This window comes from Ornithodoros turicata, chromosome 6, assembly GCF_037126465.1.
Source record: "Ornithodoros turicata isolate Travis chromosome 6, ASM3712646v1, whole genome shotgun sequence".
Classification (NCBI taxonomy): Eukaryota; Metazoa; Arthropoda; class Arachnida; order Ixodida; family Argasidae; genus Ornithodoros; species Ornithodoros turicata.
The window spans coordinates 27,787,775-27,809,203 of NC_088206.1; the positions used below are offsets into that span (position 1 = coordinate 27,787,775).

At 44.4% G+C, this 21,429-nt stretch overlaps 1 protein-coding gene across 2 annotated transcripts in view; it reads right to left on the reverse strand.

Annotated features, from left to right (window-relative positions):
• LOC135397770 (uncharacterized) overlaps nucleotides 1-21,429 on the reverse strand; it is a 130,733-nt gene that overhangs the window by 28,807 nt on the left and 80,497 nt on the right. For both annotated transcript variants that reach the window (XM_064629350.1, XM_064629349.1), the window contains exon 3: nucleotides 3,816-3,915. In XM_064629350.1, coding sequence (XP_064485420.1) covers nucleotides 3,816-3,915 — 100 coding nt within the window. The remainder of the gene's footprint in view (nucleotides 1-3,815; nucleotides 3,916-21,429) is intronic.

A 21,429-nucleotide genomic window follows, 5' to 3' on the forward strand; every position in this document is an offset into this window, starting at 1 on the left:
ACCGACAGATAAATTACCCTTAGTTGCTGACCACTGCATCAAACACATCCCACCCCTTCTCCCATCCTTTGTCAAAGACACAAATGATTTTCTTTCCAAAATTGACGCTGTCCATGACCATTTCAGTAACCATGCTGACATTTTGTTGGCAACAATGGATGTCGTTTCGCTATACACTAACATTCCCAATGACGAAGGTCTCTCTGCTGTTGAACACTTCCTTAATTCTCACCCTTCCGATATTCTTCCCATGCCCGCTATCATCCCCCTTTTAGAACTAGTTCTTATCTGTAATAACTTTGTATTCAACGATCAACACTTCGTCCAAATTCATGGCGACATTCTCACGTCATCATGCATGATGAAGCGCTCGCCGGGTTGTTATCCCTGTGGTAGTACACGGTGCCAGACCTGTAAATTTATCGCGCCGTCCACCATTGCCCGTAGCACTTTAGATGACTTCTGTTTGAAAATTCATCATTCACTCCACTGTAATTCACCCAATATTTGTTACTTGATATTCTGCTGCAAGTGCAATTCACAATACATCGGTGAAACCTCCAACACAATGAGAAAAAGATTTTATTGCCACAAATTTGATATCCTAAATGCACGCCAAACTCCTGTCGCCATTCATTTCAATCAACCTAATCACGATTTTGAAACTGATTTGAAAATTATATTGCTAGAATCTGGGTTCCGCACCGACATTAAACGCAAGAATAGAGAGTCCTACTTAATTTCGCAATTCAAGTGTCGCACACCAAATGGTCTGAATCTTAGTCCTGGCTCGTTATATCCGCTTATGTAAATTTAATAGTTATATATCTATATTTATTTGTGCACAATTCTTGAATCTTCGCTTTCAGTCATCGTCTGACACTCCGTTAGATAATCCGTAACCTTCCCTTTTGCCCATTCTGGGCCACTCGTTTACCATACTCCTGACCCCTCTTCCGCGAAACTGGGTTGGCGAGCCTTTTTGTTCACAATAACACCTTTTACTGTTCTTAAACGGTTAGAGGTCACTTATCCGTCTGCCCAGCTATTCATTGTACACAGACATGTGGCACCATATCTCCTTTCCCCTTCCCTTTCTTTGTACAGCAGTGTGTTTTGTCGTGTATATGTCTATACTATATATAGTTATGTGTGTCACCACTTCACTTTGTACCTGAGGAAGCGTGGACCTCCACGCGAAAGCTTGTACAAATTAAGCTTAAACAAAAATCTTCAGTGTCGGCTTCTGTATTTTGTTTATGTGATCTACAGGACTTGACTCCCCTCTTCGTATACGCTTATGCGATTGTACTTGAAAGATGCTCGATCAGGCCAGCAAGTACACGCATGCGGAAGGGATCCTAATTCTTCTTTGTCCGTACCATAGTTCTGTTTCGCTTTGCTCTACGGTATAGCCTCTTAAACCTTTCCTTTCTTTTTTTCTTAATAAACATATCCCCCCACTCTTCAAGGCCCTTATCTTCCTGCATAGTTATTATTATACCAGACAGAAACTCATTTGCTTTTGCGATACATATCGTTTTGTCCATATTCCTTTCACATTATAAGTAGATAATGTTATCACAGCCGCGCAGAATCCAACATGATATGTATACATCGGCATTTGGTGACAAATGCCTACACTTCAAGAGTAAACCTTGCATTAAACCTTGCGTAAACCTTGCGTAAACCGACATTGCAAGTTGCAACCCACCTATTTTCATTCGGACTTGCGGGGTCTCTCGATGGTGCCAGATTTCATGACAGGGCAAGTCAATTCCCGTGCTACATGTGGCCTAACTAAGGTGACCTTGGTGGTCCCCCATCTTGGCTTGCGCACGCCCATCGACAGTAATGTCAGAAAGAGACTTCAGCACGTTGGGTGTCATAGCTGATAAAAAACGCAGTGTGCTAGACCCTGAGCAGGTGAGAATGCAGGCGTTTTTGAACAAAAATCTGCATGAATTTAAAACTTTCAGCTGTGTCTTCTTGTTTGTTTGTCTACATTGCTCTCGCCTGAAAGAGTTCCGGTAGGAACTCCTACATTACAAGTTTAAAAGTAACGCGGTTTTGCTGTTGATTGTTTCTTAGATTTATGGAGATAATTCAGACACGAGAGTGCATGAATTTCCTGTAGTCGATGAACAACATGTTAAATAAATTACATCTAAGAAGTAGTATACGAGTAAGTTTCTTCCTGAAAATAAACTATTATTTAATTCTTGTCTCATTGAACAAATATATGAAATTCTGCTTCAAAACAGTTTTCAGTGAAAGTGTTGCTTTTTCCTGGCATTTTAAACTGCTTTTAAGAAAGGATTCGAAAGATTCGAGATTCGTGGATTCGCAGAACCTTTCTTGAATTCGGATTACGAAAATTCTGGAATAGTCCCATCTCTAGTTCTGAGCTTTAGCAAACAGCCGTACGTCGAAAAAGCCCGCCGCTGTCTAGCTTTTCTAACGACTGCCTTATTTCAATAGAACCGCTTGAACCTCATATTCACATAATATAAAATTTGTAGCGCGTGTAAGATCTGAACGTTGCCTCTTGCTATTCCTCTTTCAATCCTTAGATCAATTTGTGATGGTTGCCAATAATTGACATTAATAAAATATTTTCACGTATACAATTGTGTATGTCTAGCAAACAACTAAGCTTGCCCGCCATACGATGACAAAAGGTATCTCTTTAATGCTATTGAATCATATCCATATGGAAGTTGTGAAATCGGTAAGAAGTGAGTTCTTTAATATCTTTTTGAATTGTACTGTCTTGTATTGTCTCTTTTTCAGATGTGAATGTTTTTCGCTTGGGTTTTTCTCCCGCACATGATTACAATTGGCACAGCACCATTGGCATATAAATGGCATTATTAAAATATTTTCACTTGTACTTTTGTGCGTATCTATTCTTTGCATGAACCTCATTAAAAATAAAGTCTATACTTTACATGTTGGCGGGGTTTGGAAGCACGGGGAGGGAGTGCGCGGGGTCGGATAACGGCGCGTGGCGGCTAACTGTACCCGAAAAATTCCCGTTGGTAGCGCCCCTAGCGGATTTTGTCGTCAAAAAAGTAGCGTCACCTATACTACTAGCCTGTTTGACTGGAATCCTCCACAAGTCTCGCTTAACTACATGCAAAGGCCGAAAAATGTCAACACTGCCGTTAGAGAAAGCCATATTATGTACATACATGCTGTGTACGAGTAAGCGGGCTTGGATTACAACAGACTGGAGGCGGATAGAAGGGTAAGAAAGAACGCGTTATTCTACAAGGTACGTGAATAACATTGTGCAGAAATGGAAAACTGCCCGTCTCATTGATAACGTCGGCATATATTTACCATGTCAGTCGAGCTAAGATAATTATAGCAACAAATACGACGACAGCACAAAATAGAGATAAGCTTCTCCTGCACTCGCTCACTTGATGAAACCTGAGTTAAAGCCAATGGGTTTCATATCACATTTTTTTTAATTTCTGAGTCAGTCACTCTATATCGCTAAAGCGAACTCTAATCCGCTATGTACAAGTGATATGTGCACAAGCCGATAACGCACATGGAACAGAAAGGTGATTGAAAAAATTATGATGATCCAAGACACAGCATACGCGGCAGAAGCAGTCAAACTCCGTATGAAGTAAATATTAGCTTCGTTTTCTCGACCACGTGATGGATGATCCCTCCGTGCAGTGAGTCCAACTGTAACGACTTTACGCCTTTTACATATGAAGACGGCATATCCTCGACAAAGCAGTTGTTGAAAGAGCAGCAAAAGCTTGCACTCACCAGCACTCTATTGTAACACTTACTTGCATTTCTCAGACACGCTTTCAGATGTCAAGTCCTCGTGCTTGTTCTTGCAAACCCCATTCTGTTCTGCCATTTTTGCCCAACACACAAGGCCGTCTCCTGCGCCGAAAAAAGAAACGGATCTATAGGGGAACGTCAGGCACATTGAGGCATGGGGCAAAGTGTTACATTGCCGATATCTGCCGCATTCATGAACCTTAGAAAAGCGAAACTGTAACTGTGTCCGACAAACAGCTCGACATCGTCATCAGTTCACGCATATCGGCAAGCAATCGGCAGTTGGTAGGCTAATCGTATTGTCGGACGTATTTCGATTAGGAAAAAAAATTGATGACATTTCTTTGTGGTGTCTTGAATCCTACGCGTTATGGCTGTAGTAGATGTAAGCGGAAACACTCCGAATTAGAATCAAAATATGGCGTGCTCTTTGCGCGCTCAGCTACGTGCTGATACGCGCATCTCAATATCTGTGTGAACGGGCACGGTTTTACGGGAGCACATGGGGCACACTGAAGCAGTGTACTCGAGGGTGGTGAATAGTACGGTTTCTACATAATGTCGGGTTTCTGACAGGACAGAATGCCGCGGGGGAATACGAAGTTAGTTTTCTGAGGCAGAGCAAGAAAAGACCGAATTCGTTTGTCGATCGCGACACAGCTCCGTGTATGGCAGCTCTCCGGTTGTAGCTCTCTGTCCGAGCCCGGGGCACACGGCTACAGGAGTTGGCTATCTATATTTTTGCAATTTGTCGGAGTATCTCTTCAAAAATAACGTTTATTTTGTATGGCCAGTATAAAACAAGATTTGTTCTAGCCAGTGGAGTTGAAAATGCAAAGTTTTCTTTCATGAACAAAAATTTAAAATGTCGACAAACCTTGTCTCACTGTGCCTAACGTTCCACTACATCATGAAAGGCGTCAAAAGGGGCGTGTTGCACAAGCGCGGTCACTGTTGTTTGATGGCCGTAATGACCCAAAGCAATTTTTCCGTTTCTAATGGGACCACAAACTTACTCTTGAGCAGCACACAGGAAGTTCACATACAGTAGTTTCCAATTTCGATTGTCTACAAACTATGAGTGCATTTGGGGGGTGGGGGTTAATGTGACGTAGGAGTGTGACTAAGGGTACTGAGGGCTGGTTCTATCGAATGGATACATTTTCATGGATTACATGTACGTCTCCTGCTTTCTTTACGGTACCCTTGATTAATTAATTGAGTGATTGATTGAGATATAAAAAATATGGAGATATGAGGCCCGACAAAGTCGGGTCAGGCTACCCCAGAACTCGTGAATAGTTAACAAAGTAGAAACACCAACCTCAGGATGACCAAAAAGGCATTTAAAAGAAAGAACAAGAAACACATAACAAAAAACAAGCATCCCTTACCAAACCGTACCCTTAGCGAAGGCTATACGCTTGGTCCGGTGCGGAAAGTAAAATATAAAGACGTCGACTCCTACACATATATGCTACTGTGAATCATTTTTATGAACATATGAGCAGTTAGCTATTAAAGTACAGAACAAGTCTCGATGACTTGCTTGGTCCCGCAGATGGGCTAGTCAAGTCTCATGTCGAATGGTCGGTAGAGGCAGATACGAGGGGTTCATAATCATTTGTCGGCACAGTTCCCTTAGAAGTCGGCCCAGGACGCACATTCCCCAGGGCGTTAGTCGTGACGTTGCCCACATCTGTGAGGGCGACAGCGGAGTTCGCCTCAATTTGTACGGAGTGCGGTAAAGCAAAATATGTTCAATGTCTTATACATATATAGCATTCTGGCGAATTCACCTAAGGCGCGTCCAGAAGGTACGTCCAGTCGGCGGACCAGTTGACGTCTCTGAATATTTTGTAGCGGGTGCAGGGCATGTGCAGGGTGCCACGGTCGGCAGGAGAAATAAAACATTCTTTCTCCGATCATCTATAATGAATGTTCTGTAGTTCCTTCATACTGGTGACCCAGACGTTCAAGGAAACCTGATCATGGATCAGAACGTCGCTCCCATCGCGTCATCACCTCTGCCAGCTGCCCCTTCATCGGTCTGTACGGTGACAGTCAAGGTTCCGCAGTTTTAGCCTGCGGACCCTGTGCTATTTGTCTCCGCGGACGCCACTTTCCCGAATATGGAGCATACCAGGGCACTCTCCACACCTGTTGCTCAATGGCGCCCTTTTCAAGCACTCGCGCTAGCAACCGCACGTTCGGAAATCAACATTGCAAACCAGTACTGTGCCCGCCTAACGACAGCTTCGATGTCACAGGGATCGTCAGCTCGTGCCAGCCTGGTCATCTCGGAATTCTCACAGGAGCAATGTCTGGATGTTCCGTTCTCCTTCATGGAGTTAGAGGCTGCCCTATGGAAATCACCCCCTAACACCTCTCCTGGGCCTGACTGTATTACGTACAAGGCGCTCCAAAATCTACCCTTCCATGGCCGACACGCCCACCTCACACTCTACAATGATTGCTGGCGGGATGGTGTTTTCCCAGCAGAATGGAAGAATGCGGTGGTAGTGCCGCTCCTGAAGTCAGGCATGTCTCCGCACGCCATTGATGCCTTCCGCCCAATCGGCCTCACCACCTGTGTCGGGAAGATAATGGAACGGATGATATCCGCACGAGTGAACTAGTATTTTGAGAGCGCCCGATTCTCTCCTGAGACCATAGCTGGCTCCCGGCAAGCGCGGTCTGGAATTGACAATGTCCTCGATCTCGTCTCCTCTATGCAGCAAACAAAGTCTGAGTGGCTCCTTACGGTCGCTGTCTTTCTCGATGTAGCCAAAGCATACGACAGTGTTCTCCACACTGTCGTTGTCGCATCGCTTCAAGAAGCTGGTGTGGGCGGCTGTACCCTTGCTTGGTTGCAAGCCTTCCTCTCCGACAGGTCTCTGTTCGTACGTGCAACAAATGGTGACAGTGCCAACTACTCTATGCATCGTGGAGTTCCACAGGGAAGTGTCCTCAGCTCGCTCCTGTTTAATGTCATCCTGGCACACGTCCCTTCTCTTTTGCCAAAGCATACACATATCACGATCTATGCTGACGATATTTGCATATGGACGTCTACAACGCGTCGTGATGCCATCCAGCGTCGTCTGCAACATGCCTTAGACCTTATTGGGGCGTATCTTGCTGACCGTGGGTTGTCTGTCTCATCAGCTAAGACAGTAGCTACGACATTCACGCTCCGCTCCTTTACCAAATACCCCTGCTGCTAGTTGGCTCTAGACTGAACTACGTTTCGCATTATCGGTACCTAGGCATAATCATTTATGAGGTACTGGCATGGTCGCGGCAGATCAACTCTCTCTCTCTGCGAGCGCCCGCATCTACTGTAATGTGCTCCGGCACCTCTGTGGATCCACATGGGGCCCGTCCTGTGCTCACCTCCATCTTGTGCATTGCTCCCTGTTGCTTGACATTATGCGCTATAGCATACCTGTCCTCTATGGGATCTCCAACGCTCACGAGCGTGAGCTGCTCAATATTCAAACTAGAAGCCTCCGCCTTTGTTTGGGAGTGTCAATGACTACGGAAACCTTCTCTGTTTTGGTGGAGGCACGGGAGCCATCGGTGCTTATTTCTCGCGATTGTGTCGCCTTACACGCGTAAACACGCTGTCTTGCCCGCCATCCGGCTCATCACCTCTGTGACATTGCGGAACGTTATCCCGCATCTGCATCCGGTCAAGCTATTCTTCGCTAACGTGGCAACATCCCCTCAGCCTAGGCCCGTACCTCCTATGCGCCACCCATGTGGACACTTCACTACCCCACTGTACAAACGTCAATTCCGGGTCTTAGGAAAAAGAATGCTGTGCCAGCAGTTGTGGCCTGCCAACTGCCCTTGCACCACAGCCACTACCGGCATCGAACCCAAGTATACACTGATGCTCCAGTTTCTCTAGGTGGGTCGTCTGCTGCCTTTTGCATCCCAGAGGATGACATTGAACACGTACGGATTCAAACTCCCTGTTATGTCATCTGCCGATGCCGAGGCATTTGCACTACTGGCCGCTTTGAGAGACGTCTCCTCGTTGGCGCCCAGGGCCTGGACGATCCTCACCGACAGTAAAGTGGCTCTGGAGGCTCTGGCCTCTTACTGTGCTGCAGTCATCAGTGACACCTACACCACGATCATCGCCCTGCACTGTGAACTTGTATCCCTGGTACACGGCGTGGTATTCCAATGGATTCCGAGCCATGTCGGACTTTCTGGCAATGATCGTGCTGACGCTCTCGCTCGGCAAGCCCACGACACTGAGCAACCCCTTCCCCTTGCGCTCTCATGTACCAGCTGAAAATCCGCCGCTTTATTGCCAACCGCACGCAGCTCTTTCAGCAAGAAGCTACACGAACCAATGCCTTCCTTAAATCCGTTGACCCACTAATGACATATGCTGTACCTGGCCGCATCTCGCGCATCGAGGAATCGTTGCTTCATCGATCGGCTGCGGCTGAATGTGGCACGAACTCCATTCCTCCTCTTTAAGATGAGTGAACATCCATCACCTCTTTGCCACACGTGTCAGGTAGAAGCTGAGGTGCCACACATACTCCTTGCCTGCAGCGGTACGAAGATCACCGGTCGAGTCTCCGGTGCCGTCTCGCTCATCTAGGCTACCGAGGGCTTTCCTTCGCGGTGTTACTTGGCCCTACTCAGCACGCTGAAGTCACGTCTGCACTGACACAATTCTTTCGGGAGTCTAAACTCTTGGGCACTCTCTGATATGTCATAAATGACTGTCTGCCCAACGATTAATGAAGGAGGTTATTTCTTCTGTATTTTTTTTAGTAATTTTCTGTGTCTCTGCTGCTTTTATCTCCTTCTGTTTTATTTGTTAGCTTTCAGGAATAGCCAGCCTACATCATGGCTCATCTTTCCCTTCTCTTTTTTTCTCTGCAATAAACATATTTTATAATAATAATTTATAATTTGGGGTTTACTTCGCGAGACAACAGAGATCATGAGCGACGGAACAGCGGTCGGTCTGTGGATTGCTTTTGCCCACCTCAGGGTTCTTTAACGTGCGATGAAAGCTCATCACACGGCACCCCGTATTTAACGTCCCTCGCGGAAGACGGCGTGTCAAAGCAACTTGTACCCGGCAAACAAGTTGCTGGCGTCCCCGGCCCTGTTCGAACTGGTGATCCGAAGGCGGACACGCTACCGACTGAGCCACCGAGGCCGGTAAACATATTATCGTATATAATATATTAAACATATAATGTATATATATACGGATAAACGTATATCCGCGACAGGACCTCCTGCGCATATACGGCTACAAGTATCCCTCCATAGTTATCCCAGGGAAGTCTCACTTAGGTTCGTTTCCGGATATGAACATTGGGATATATTTCGGACGTCCGTGGGAGATGGTGTTCCGTCTGGGATGATTCACTTGGCCACGTCCGCCCCTTCGTTCCCGCGCCTCTCCGCCGAGAAGTTTTTGACTCGCTGCACTCCTTTAGCGCACCTTGGCATCCGGGCAACCCAGACTTGTTTCTGAGCGATACGTCTGGGCGCGTACGCGAGCGCACGTCAAGCACTGTACCCGCTCTGCCCGGACTGCCTCTCGGACGTTCCCCTCCCAAACGTCGTCACACCGTCACATGGGCTCCTACTACAGCAAATATCTTTCGTCAGCTTCGCCTGCTAGCTAGGAGGGGGGCAGCTGTAGCGGCTCTGCCGCCATCGTCACTCCGCCTTGGGCATGCGCAGGGTGCCGAGCCACGGCCGGCACGAGAAATAAAATCATTCTTTCTCCAATCATCTATTCGTTCCGAGATCGAACGGTGTCGGCGCGCTGCGGAGAACGGAGAACTACCGCAGTGTGGACGCGTCGTCTGTTTTTGCACGTTTATTCCGCGTCCAGTGCAGTAGGTGGAGCATTCGGGAACCGAACAGTATCGTACCATCGCGGCACAAATGATTTTCCGGTGAATGTACACAATAATTGCGGAAGAGAACCATCAACTCTGAGCATCGGCTCACGTGTTATCCACACTTGAATGGTGACAGTGTCGCCCCCTATAGGTCGATCTCGCAGCGAATAACCAGGGGGTCGGACTCGCTCAAGAAAGGGTGACCACAAGGGAGCTGCCATTTGTTGGTCTGGAAGGCGTTGCCTTCCGTTGGCTGCTTCATTCCGCTAAACTTGATGTGCTCGTTTTCCTAAATTCATCACTTGCTATTTAAATTCGGTGTACTATGTGAGTATCTCATATGTATTTGTTACACAAATAAGGTACGGCTGTGAATATTTTCCCACTACATCACTTGCATGTGTGCTGCCGTTCCTTCGTCACTTTATTAGCACGAAACTCAACAGACCAGAGCATGGAATGGCGAGTGGTTTTTGCCATTTGCGGTTCCTGTTGGTTCGGAGAGCAGCATGAAGATGGCGGTTTACTGTGTGTATTCATCTTTTGATTACTGTTGTCTTCGGAAATACATGCGTACATGCATTACGATGGTTAACGATTTATTGATTTCGCTCCAAAAGCATACAAACGCCACTTCAACACCTCATGGGCGATAAACATCTTGATCCGGGTCGGTGGAAGGCAAAGGGTTGGTGGTGTCGCAGGCAATCTCACAGATAAAATATGATTCACGTTTGATATGACCTTTACCTTGTGATTCCGATAGCACTACTCAATTCTGCACGTATCCCGAATATTTGTACGTACTCAACGCAATTACACGGCTTGCCTCGCTTCCTACGCTGGACGTCGTTCCTTCCATCGGCTCGTTTCCCAGTTTATTATCCCACGTGACTGCGGTTTCTTAAAGTTGGCTTGACCGGCGTACTCGCTGCCCTCCATTGAAGCAATGCATTCCACCTGGTTTTGTTAGAATATCTGTTGACGCTGAGCTTTAGAAAGAAAAGCCCACACATGGGTGTTGCTGTGAGAGGCCCATCGATGGTGTACTAGTGGAATGGAAGCGCAAGAGCGTCGCAGTTTTGTTCCTGGAGGACTTATTTTAGCCGTGTTGGCTTCATGGCAGAATGCACTGGTGTGCTATTTTTGTTGTACTTGGCTAAAACAGTGGGTTCTCCAGAAAATGCGCATGTAGGACATGAAAGTTGAATTTGTCTTGTACGCTTTGCAACTTTGTGCGCTGTTGTGGGACGCTGCAATTTTGTTCCCACGACAAAAGAAGTATTGACAAACTCGGTGTGGCTTGCGAAGCGTGTGTACCTTCATTCCTGCAGGAATTGGGTACGGGAAGCGTTGGGTCAGTGTTAAAGATGTTGGTCATTGGTTTCGGGGGCCGTGGTTCGATCCGCGGTCTGCTCAGTTTTCTTTTTCCTTTTTACTTTCTTCTTCCTTTTCTTTTCTTCTTTTTTTTTTTTTGTCGAGGTAGTTAAACAGAGGTAGGTATGAGAGTAACGGCAGGGCGAGAGCGTGAGAGTTTTGGCTTAATAATGCCGTACTGGACCTATGCCACACTGCATGGCGTACAGTTTGATTTAGTTGCCCTAATGCTGTGCGATCGCCTGTGCAGTTAATATGTGAATAGCAAATGACTTCCCCTCGCACTCCCACTTACTTCACCGCTACAGGAATCCCCGTTTTGCACAATACCACGCGCGTTTGTTGTAATGTAGATTATTGTCAATCATTTAAAATAAATTTCGGACTTGTGGCATAAACGCCCTTTCTTGACTGTAAACTCCAGGTCGATGTAACAACGGAATCAATCATGTGGGCCAACTTTGACGCGCTCTAATGGTAAGGAGGAAGGAAGGAAGGAAGGGTATTTAAGTAAGGGCATTTAAGATGAACGAATTACCACGCGTGTTTGTTGTAGCGTTGATACATGATACATTTACCATAAATTTCGGACCTGTAACGAATGCAAACATCTCAGGGAAAAGAGCTGTAGCTTAAACGTCCTTGTCCCTGTCCTTGTCCCTGTCAAGGTGCAACTCATCAAATTTGAATGGATAGAGGTCGACCTGACACGGAATCGTTGTGCGGGTACACTTTAACGCTCTCTAATGAGGAAACTAATTGAAATACACAAAGTGCCACGCGTGTTTGTTGTAGTGTAGATGCTTGTCCATCATTTACCATAAATTTGAAACATGTGGCTCAAACGTCCTTTGTTCCCAGTCAAGGCGGAACTCATCAAATTTTAATGGATAGAGGTCGACCTGACACGGAATCGTCACGCGGGTACACTTTAATGCGCTATAATGGGGAAACTAATTGAAATACACAAAGTGCCACGCGTGTTTGTTGTAGTGTAGATGCTTGTCCAAAAATCACTACAAAGGGGGCATTGATGGCATACCGTCTTTCATTATCAAAGGCTGTTCAGATATTTTAGCTCCAATTCTTGTGCATGTCTTTAATACTTCCTTAAACCAGGCAGTATTTCCCTCACTGTGGAAAAGAGCAATCATTGTTCCGATCTTTAAAGCTGGCGATAAGTGTGATGTAAAAAACTACCGACCTATTTCGCTGTTGTGCGTTTTATCTAAAGTATTTGAGATGGTCATGGCTGACACATTAAAGCACTACTTCAAACTCAAATTTTGTGATGCGCAGCATGGTTTTATCCAACGCAGATCAGTGGAATCTAACTTGTGTACATTTACGGATATAGTTGCTAAGATTGTTACGACGAAGTCCCAGTGTGATGCTGTGTATTTTGACTTATCGAAAGCCTTTGATTCGGTTAACATCAGATTGTTACTATGTAAGTTGTCATTGTATGGCTTGAGCCGGGCATATGTTGACTGGTTTCAGAGTTACTCAATCGGGCGTGAGAGTAGTGTTAGAGTGCGAAATGTTATGTCACGAAGTAACTCCTCTCTGTCGGGAGTCCCCCAGGGATCTAATCTTGGCCCTCTGTTGTTCCTAGTATTTGTTAACGACCTACATTTAGTGATACGGAACTCTCACATATTACAATATGCGGACGATATTAAAATTTTTCGTGAGATACGATGTGCAGGAGACTGCCAGCTTTTACAAAAGGATATTGATGATGTTAGTACATGGTGCGCTGAAAATGACTTGGTTCTTAATCCCAGTAAGTCAAAATTTATGTCTATAACCAGGAAATTAAATGTTATCACTCATACTTACTCCGTGTGTGGGGTACCTTTGAAATGTTTTGATACTGTCAGAGATCTCGGTGTAACATTTGATGCGTCGTTAAATTTTCATGCTCACGTCACGTCAGTTGTTAGTAGTTGTCTACGTATACTTGGCATCATTACCAGGGTTACCCGTGATTTCAATAATCCGTCTTGTTATTTACTTCTTTGTGTTTCTTTTGTTCGCTCGAACGCCGAATACGCATGTACTGTCTGGAACTGTATGAGCCTATCAAAATCAGAAGAAATTGAGAATATTCAGAAAAAGTTTGTAAGAATTTATTATGATAGATACATAGGGAGGAGGCTGTATTATACATACGCTCGCTTGCTGAGACACTTGCAACTTCCTGCGTTGAGTTCACGGAGGTCACTGTGTGACGTTTTCTTTCTCCATAAGCTTTTGAACAATAAGGTCGATTCAAGTTGCCTTCTCTCTGACATATGTTTTCGATGCACATCTCGTTCTAGTAGGACTCCTTTACTTTTTTACCCGTCCGTGTGTAACTCAATAGTACCTACTTCTCGAATGCAACTTTTGTATAATCAGATAGTGTGCGCGGATCTTGATATTTTCTCTAATTATAGACAATTTAGGTCTGTATGTGTATCGATTATTTGTTAATTCCACAGTATTGTATAACTTGCGCGAATTTTGGCCTTTGCCTATGTATCTGTATTTTGTAATTTTGACTGGTGCACTGCCTAGAAGGCCTCTGGCTGTTGGCAGGTACCGAACAAAAATAAACTCACTTATCACTTATCATTTACCATAAATTTGAAACATGTGGTTCAAACGTCCTTCGTTCCTAGTCAAGGCGGAACCCATCAAATTTTCATGGATAGAGGTCGACCTGACACGGAATCGTCGTGGGGGTACACTTTAACGCGCTAAAATGGCGAGACTAGTTGAAATGCACAAAATGCCACGCGTGTTTGTTGTTGTGTATATGCTTGCCAATCATTTACCATCAATTTCAAGCATGTGGCCTAAACGTCCTTTGTTCCCTGTCAAGGCGGAACTCATCAAATTTTCATTCATCGAGATCGATGTAACGACGGAGTCCTGGTGAAAGCCAACTTGGACGCGCTCTAATGGTGAAACTAAATAGGATGTACAAAGTTACAAGCATGTTTTTTTTTGTAATGTAGATTTCTTTTATGTAATGCATATGGAACTTGTGGCTTAAACGTCCTTTGTTCCCTGTAAAAACACAACTCACCAAATTTTCATTCGAGGTCAATATGACGACAGCTAGAACCAATTATGCGGGTCAGCTTTGACGCGCTCTAATGGTAATCGGAATGAAAGTGAAGAAATTCTTACTCATGCTTTTCGCAGTGTAGATGCATTTCAATCATTTAACATAAATTCCGGACATGTGGCTTAAACTTCCTTTATTTTCTAACTCGCCAAATGTTTCGTTCTCATGCAGCATTGTGCAAGGCCGTAACCTTCCTATACGGGTTAACTCGTTCTAATAGCAAAATAATGAATACGTTAAAAATACCATGCGTGTTTATTGTCATATACATGGTGTCCCCGCTAAATGTGACCATATTTTTTAAAAGTATATTTATCACTTTTTCCGATATGAAACCAAATGCAATATATCATATGCTGAAGGGCGCTCTCTAGGTAGGCATTAGGAGACTCCTAAGGCAATGTCTTAATTAACTTTCGATACGAAGGCAGAAAAAATAGGCGATGTCAAGTTGCCGGTGGTGAGAAAATCAAAGAGTGATATTAAACGGTAGGAACAACTTATTTATTTACACATGGTAAACAAGACTTTCGTGCACGAGTCTGCACTTCTTCAGGTTACAAAAATATAAACATGGTACAGGCACATATATACAGTTGAAGGGGGAGTTCTGGCATGAGAGGGTAACAGGTTGATGGAAAGGATGCAAACACAGATAAAAATCCAAAAGAACATAAATACAAAAGCAGGGGTATCAGAAGCGTTATGTTTCGCTTCTGATACCCCTGCTTTTGTATTTATGTTCTTTTGGATTTTTATCTGTGTTTGCATCCTTTCCATCAACCTGTTACCCTCTCATGCCAGAACTCCCCCTTCAACTGTATATATGTGCCTGTACCATGTTTATATTTTTGTAACCTGAAGAAGTGCAGACTCGTGCACGAAAGTCTTGTTTACCATGTGTAAATAAATAAGTTGTTCCTACCGTTTAATATCACTCTTTAACTTTCGATAGTTAACTTTTTAATTATGAATGCTACGAAGTTGTTCCAATGAGAACATCTGACCTCTTCGGTCACCAAATAGCAAAGCCGTTTTCAGAACAAAAATTCGTTCGATAGATCGTTCGCAGAAGAAAAAAAAATATATATATACATATATATCGTGAAGGAACACCATTTCTTTATTTTATTTATTACACATCTCTAGAGTCGCGTCTTTCCTTCGCCCCCAACACGAGAGAATGAAAGAGCTATATGTGAGGAAGTTACTTTTATTTTGTAGTGCACTATCATTACTCACTACTTTTTCAAAAAGTAACGGGTTACGTTATTCGTTACTGTTGCGGTAGTAGGTAACGCATTACTAACGCCGTTACTTCTAATAAGTAATGTCGTTACTTTTGATTACTTCACCTGTTGTCCTTATAATATGTACCATTTTTGGTTGAGTTACATAAGTGCATTCCACAAACCAATACAAGCAATGTTGGGCACAACCAAGGGTCACCCATGGACACAACTTACATGTACGATTTATTGCAACGCAGGAGTAGTTGATGTTAAAAATTGAGCTTCGCCCGTTTGGCTGAGAGGACGCCTAATGACCAGTGAGTGCTCCTTGTCAAGGTTGATAGAGGCGGTGACCTTTTATCTCACACAGTACAAATCCAAATAGCCAATTCCTTGCCACTTTGTTACTTGTTCAGAGGCTATTTTTCTGTCGCTTTCGCACCATTCGTCCGAGAAATACCCGAGGGAGTGTGGTAAACATAGGTGAACAAAACAAAACAGAGGTGGTAAAAAAAAAGGTGACATCTTAACGATGGTGGGTCAATAATCTTTCTTTTGCGTTTTTCGTGGGTGCCGATGTGACCTTCTTGTCATTGTTGAAGATGAATAGAAAAATTCGGGAATTTTCTCGTATTCTGCAGGCACTATCCTCGCTCAAGCTTTCAAGTTTAGACGATGAACCAATGTTCCCGAACACGCAGTAACGCATAACGCCGTTACGCGTTAGTTATTAAAAATATAGTGACGTTACGTTATTCGTTACTTTTCTCCCAATTGTGATGCGTTACCATATTTCGCTACTCGAATGTAACGCGTTACCGGTAACGCACTACTTTGTAACGCGTTACTCCCCACTTATGGAAAGAGCACACCATCGCCTCTTGCGTCCGTGAAAAAGATAAAAGAAACAAAAAAAAATAAAGAACGGAAAATGCAGCTCAAGATAAGGGCAGCTCCGATAGAGAGACCAGCTCCGGTGGCGCAGCGGTAACGCGTGCGCTTGGAGACTGTGAGACTGTGAGACTGGGGTTTTTCCTGGGTTTCCCTCAGATGTGTAATAGGCGTATGCCGGCACAGTTCCCCTGAAGTCAGCCCATGAACGCAGCTATCCTCCCCCCGAGCGGATTCCGCTCGGTCTTCCACTTCACCCTTTCCTCTCCTCCTCTCCACCACCTTTCCCTTCCCGAGAAACATGCCGCCTAATCAGGCAGGCAGACCTCTCGGGTTCCTCCCAACGACACTCCTCCTCCTCCAGCTCCGATAGAGTCACCCGATATATTTGTTTTTGTTTTCTTTCCGCAAGTTAAAGCCAATCTTCGACGCATGAGTCGGCACTGTGCTCTTTCACTCTCTCGCATCGGGGGCACGAAAGACGCTTTTTCCAAGAGGCACAATGAACAAAATAAAGAAAAAAAGTGTTTCTTCACGAATTTTTTTCATAGACTTTTGTTCTGAAAACGGCTTTGGTATCTGGTGACAGATCAGATTTTCTCATTGGAACAACTTCGTAGCTTTTCTAATTAAAAAGTTACTTATTGAAAGCATTAGGACATTGCCTTAGGAGTCTGCTAATGCCCTCCCAGGGAATGCCCTTCAGCATACGCTATATTGCAATTGATTTCATCTCGGAAAAAGTGATAGATATATTTTTAAAAAAATATGGTCACATTTAGCTGGGATACCCTGCATACAGGGTACGTGAAGTAAGACCGAATGAATTTGATGAAATCCGCGAATGACTTTCTTTTTCGCAAAAGTCGTTCAATATATCTATTCCGGACGCGACCAATTCAAAGGTGGCGGCGTATAAACAAATACCGCAGCCGTTAACTATCATTCCCGATTAATCATTATAATTAGTGAAAATACGTTGACTGCGTAATTGCAAAGATGTAGAGCATAACCCTGAGGGGCCTACCATGCAATAACCGAAATCACAGAGCCTTTTTGCGCTCTAATAAAAAAATGTGCGAACATACAAAATAATTGAACACTATGCGGGCTTTGCGGCAATTTCTCCTCTCCCTGTCTCGGTGCAGAGTTGTGCCTAACTCGTTACTTGGTAACGGTTACTTTTTTTGGTAACGAAGTAACGATTTAGTTACTTTTTAAAATAGGGTAATAGTAACGGAATCAGTTACAAAAATTGGTAACTCGTTACTGACGTTACTCGTTCCTTTTCTTCAGCGTGGGGGAGCACATTTCGGCACTCCGTGTGGCGCAATATGTGCAGATCTGACCTGCGTTACCCACGACCACGTGTGCCTCAAAGTATTATTGCAATCCCTCGCTGGATGTGTTGTTGTCTTTTCTTTTATTTCCGTAATCTCCGACCTTCACTCCTTCACAAGAATGGGCACCGATTGTGCAATGGCTACAAAAAACGCGTTTCGATTTCTAGCCTTTTCTTGTCTTTGCTAAGCTTCTGAGCGCCCTAAATTATGACGCAGCCCCTCGTCTGTTTTTGGGAACCGTTGGTGATCGGTGGCACGAAAACCGGTGTCTTTTCTTGTGTTTTCATAGTCTCCGATCACCCCCACTTCGGAAAGAAGGGAGGGTCCAGGCAAGCTGACATAGACTCATGGTAAGGGGCCGAGAGACACGGAACACGAAGGTCGGACGACAAATTATCAGACTCAGCAAAAGGTTTATTACAATGACCCATACCCAAGACGCGACGCAGAGGGGCAACAAGACAAAACGAAGGGTCACTAATCACGTTGCCACGTATGGCGGCATGTTTGTTGTCTCCTCTAACTATGCGGCGGTAACGTAAAAGTAACTCGTTACCTGCGAGCAGAGTTGTACACGTTACTCGAAAAAAGTAACTGATTACAATTATTGTTACTAGTGCGAGAAAAGTAATTCTTTACAGTTACAAATTACTTCATCAAAAATGTAATACGTTACTGATTAAAAATGTAACGCGTTACTTTTCCCGTTACTTTTAAATTGTGGGCCATACCAAAGCGTACAAGCCTGCAGTGAATGCAACCATGCAGCTCTTGTTGCAAATTCTAATATGAGACACCAGCATACATGATAAGTGAAATTCACAAATACATTTGAAAGCAACACACAAAACACATACACGCGTTTATTACAGATTTGTATACACATTTACATATATATGTACACGATGCTGTTATCTACGAACGACTCAGGTTTATACATATGTATACATATACGCCTGCCTAATACATCCCAAGCAGCACAATGTACTGAAAGTCGAGTGCAATAGGGGTGGCTGGGTAGGTGGAAGGCCTTGAACAGGCTCGCGAAACTAAAGAACATTGATAAGACGCATACCGTCCACCCCTATTGCACTCGACTTTCAGTACATTTTGCTGCTTGGGATGGACCAATACGTGCTGACTAGTCTATGACTTCGATCGATTACTGAAAATTGTAATCAGATTACTTGGAAAATTACTTGCTCACAGAATTAATTGATTACGTTAAAAAATACTGAAAAAGTAATTGATTACTAGTAACGCAATTACTAGTAACGCGTTACGTACAACTCTGCCTGCGAGTAACGAGAACTCGTTACTTTCGTATGTCGGTAACGAGTAACGTATTTAGTTACTTTTTTCTGAAGTAACGGGTAACGGTATTTAGTTCCTTTTTTTTTGTAACGGGCACAAGTCTGTCTCGGTGTCACCACTTCTCAACTGACAACAGGTTGTTCCTGAAATCATGGAACAGCCCGCTTTGTCCCTGGATTGAGGGAAATAGCGATGTTGTTTCTCAGTCTACATTATCATAAAACATGCCGTACTTGATTTTCTTTCCGTCGTTATCTCGTTTGATCTGCACAACACAGTTCGCGATGTGATGTGATAAACGTCATGCAATAAAACTTCAAACGCATTACTGTAAAAACCTGTCAGATAACAAAAACACAATCACCCATTCCGCTGCTCAATAAATGTGAGATGAAAAACAACGAGGACGCTAGGAAGCGGGGGGGGGGCATGTTTTGAGGAACAGCGTGATGTCAGTATCGTCAAACGGTGACAGTGAGGGTGATAGGAAAAGCGGCTGCACGAACTCGCGCAACTCTCGACGATAGTGCATTTTTTTTAAGGGTACAGAGAAGTGTTACTGTTTCGATTCCTGCTGACTAGACTTCTCAGTGTTGTGCTCTCCAAATTTAGAATTGCGCGCTCAGCTTGTTTTTAGGAATTATGAAGATTAATTCCAAAATAATTAACGGCCGCACTAATTACACTGATAAGACTCATGTCGTCCACAACTATTGCACTAGAGTACGTTGTGCTGCTTGGGCATCTCTCTTCCTTTTGTCTTTGATTGGAGTGCCTATTTGAGCAACACCTCAAGGAAAAGGCCTGTGCCTTGCGTCACACTGGAAGGCCTGCTATTACTGTTGTGGATGCTGCCATGAAGTAAATGAAAGAACGAACGAGAAGAAAGCTCGAAGCAGGTCGCAGGCCTCCATATAGGTGACGTAAGCGTGCATGCCCAACATTATTTAGGAAGTGTGGGTTTTCCAATCACTTTTTTGTGCCGAACGTGACTCTGCTTTCACCTCTAGATGTCTGAAAATAAGCAGTCTTCCGCTTGTTTATTTTCTTATTTCTCTAAGGGAGGGAGTTGATAACCGACAAGCATTCTTGATGGTGCCGGGAAGAGACTAAGACGCAAAATTTGGAATTAAACATTGAAATGTCCTCATGATAAGGCCAAGAACAAACTGAAGCGTACGATACAGTGATCACGGAGTAACAAGGTGCAAGTAACAAAGTGAGGTGCAGTTATTGAATTCGCTTTCTTAGCTTATAGAGCATAATTTCTTTTCAGCATAATGTAGGATAATTTCTGGGGTTTTCCTCAGACTCTGTCACACATACGTCGGCACATTTCTCTCAGAAGTCGCCCCAGGACACACATTGATCATCGTCGAAGGCATCCCCATTCCCCACAGAAAGAACAGGGCTAGCCTTACAAGTGGCAATCACCCCGTTCCACACGCTACGAGCAGCAGCCCACAATTCTGAGCAGCAGCACAGCGAAGAAAAGTTTGGCAAAGCTTATCAGATCTGATTCATCACGTTTTCATTCTGCGCTGGGCAATTGCTGCTGATAGCCGGGCTCCGCGCGCGATATCTGATGTACAAATTTCCTTCCTCGTCTGCCCACGTCTCTTTCCATCTTCCTTCCTCCTCGCCGCATACTTACACGTTCTTCTGCTATCAGGCAGAACCTGAATCAGATGAGGTGTCCCTGAATTCTAGTCATGTTTGGGGGTAGAAATTCGTCCACTAACACTGTCAACTAGTATGACCAACGGATGGCTGCACCCAGGCGGTCACGCTCGGGGATAGGAGAATCCCATTGACGGCGCGCCAAGTACGTTCTCTAGAGTCTTCCTATATTAACTCTGTCTATAACGAAGGTTGTGTAGTTCCTTCATCTTTAAAGGGGCGGTCGCGTCCAGAAATGCATCTACGAAACCGATACCACTATGTTCAGCGTCGGCGGGCAATCTACCCCGCCTCATTCAATCGTCCGAAAAGTGCTAAGATATCAAATAAAGAAAAATTAGCTGAAATTAGAAAAAAAGCTGTTAGCGACACACAGCGGTGGCTTCTACTTTCCAGGCACACCTAAGCGACACAGGAACTACAGCTGTGTGTCGCTAACAGCGCACCCTTCCACCCTTCCGAAACAGTGAACTCACCCGCTTCCGCCAGCCGCAAGGGTGTCGCACCTAAGAAAAAGTACGGCGCTCGCGTGTTCCGTAAACTTTGTCCCAACCTGTACTATATCAAACCCATATCGGTCGATCTTGGCTAACAAGTAAGTTATAAGTAGCTTGTAATTCCAATTAGGTACCGTTAGTAACTATGGTCACAGGGACGAGTTATTTTCTTGGCAGTTACTACTTTCACAAGTTATTTCGAAAGCTAGCAGCTTGCTTAGTTGCTATTGTTGATCTTTAAAATAATTTTCCTATTACTGCTCTATT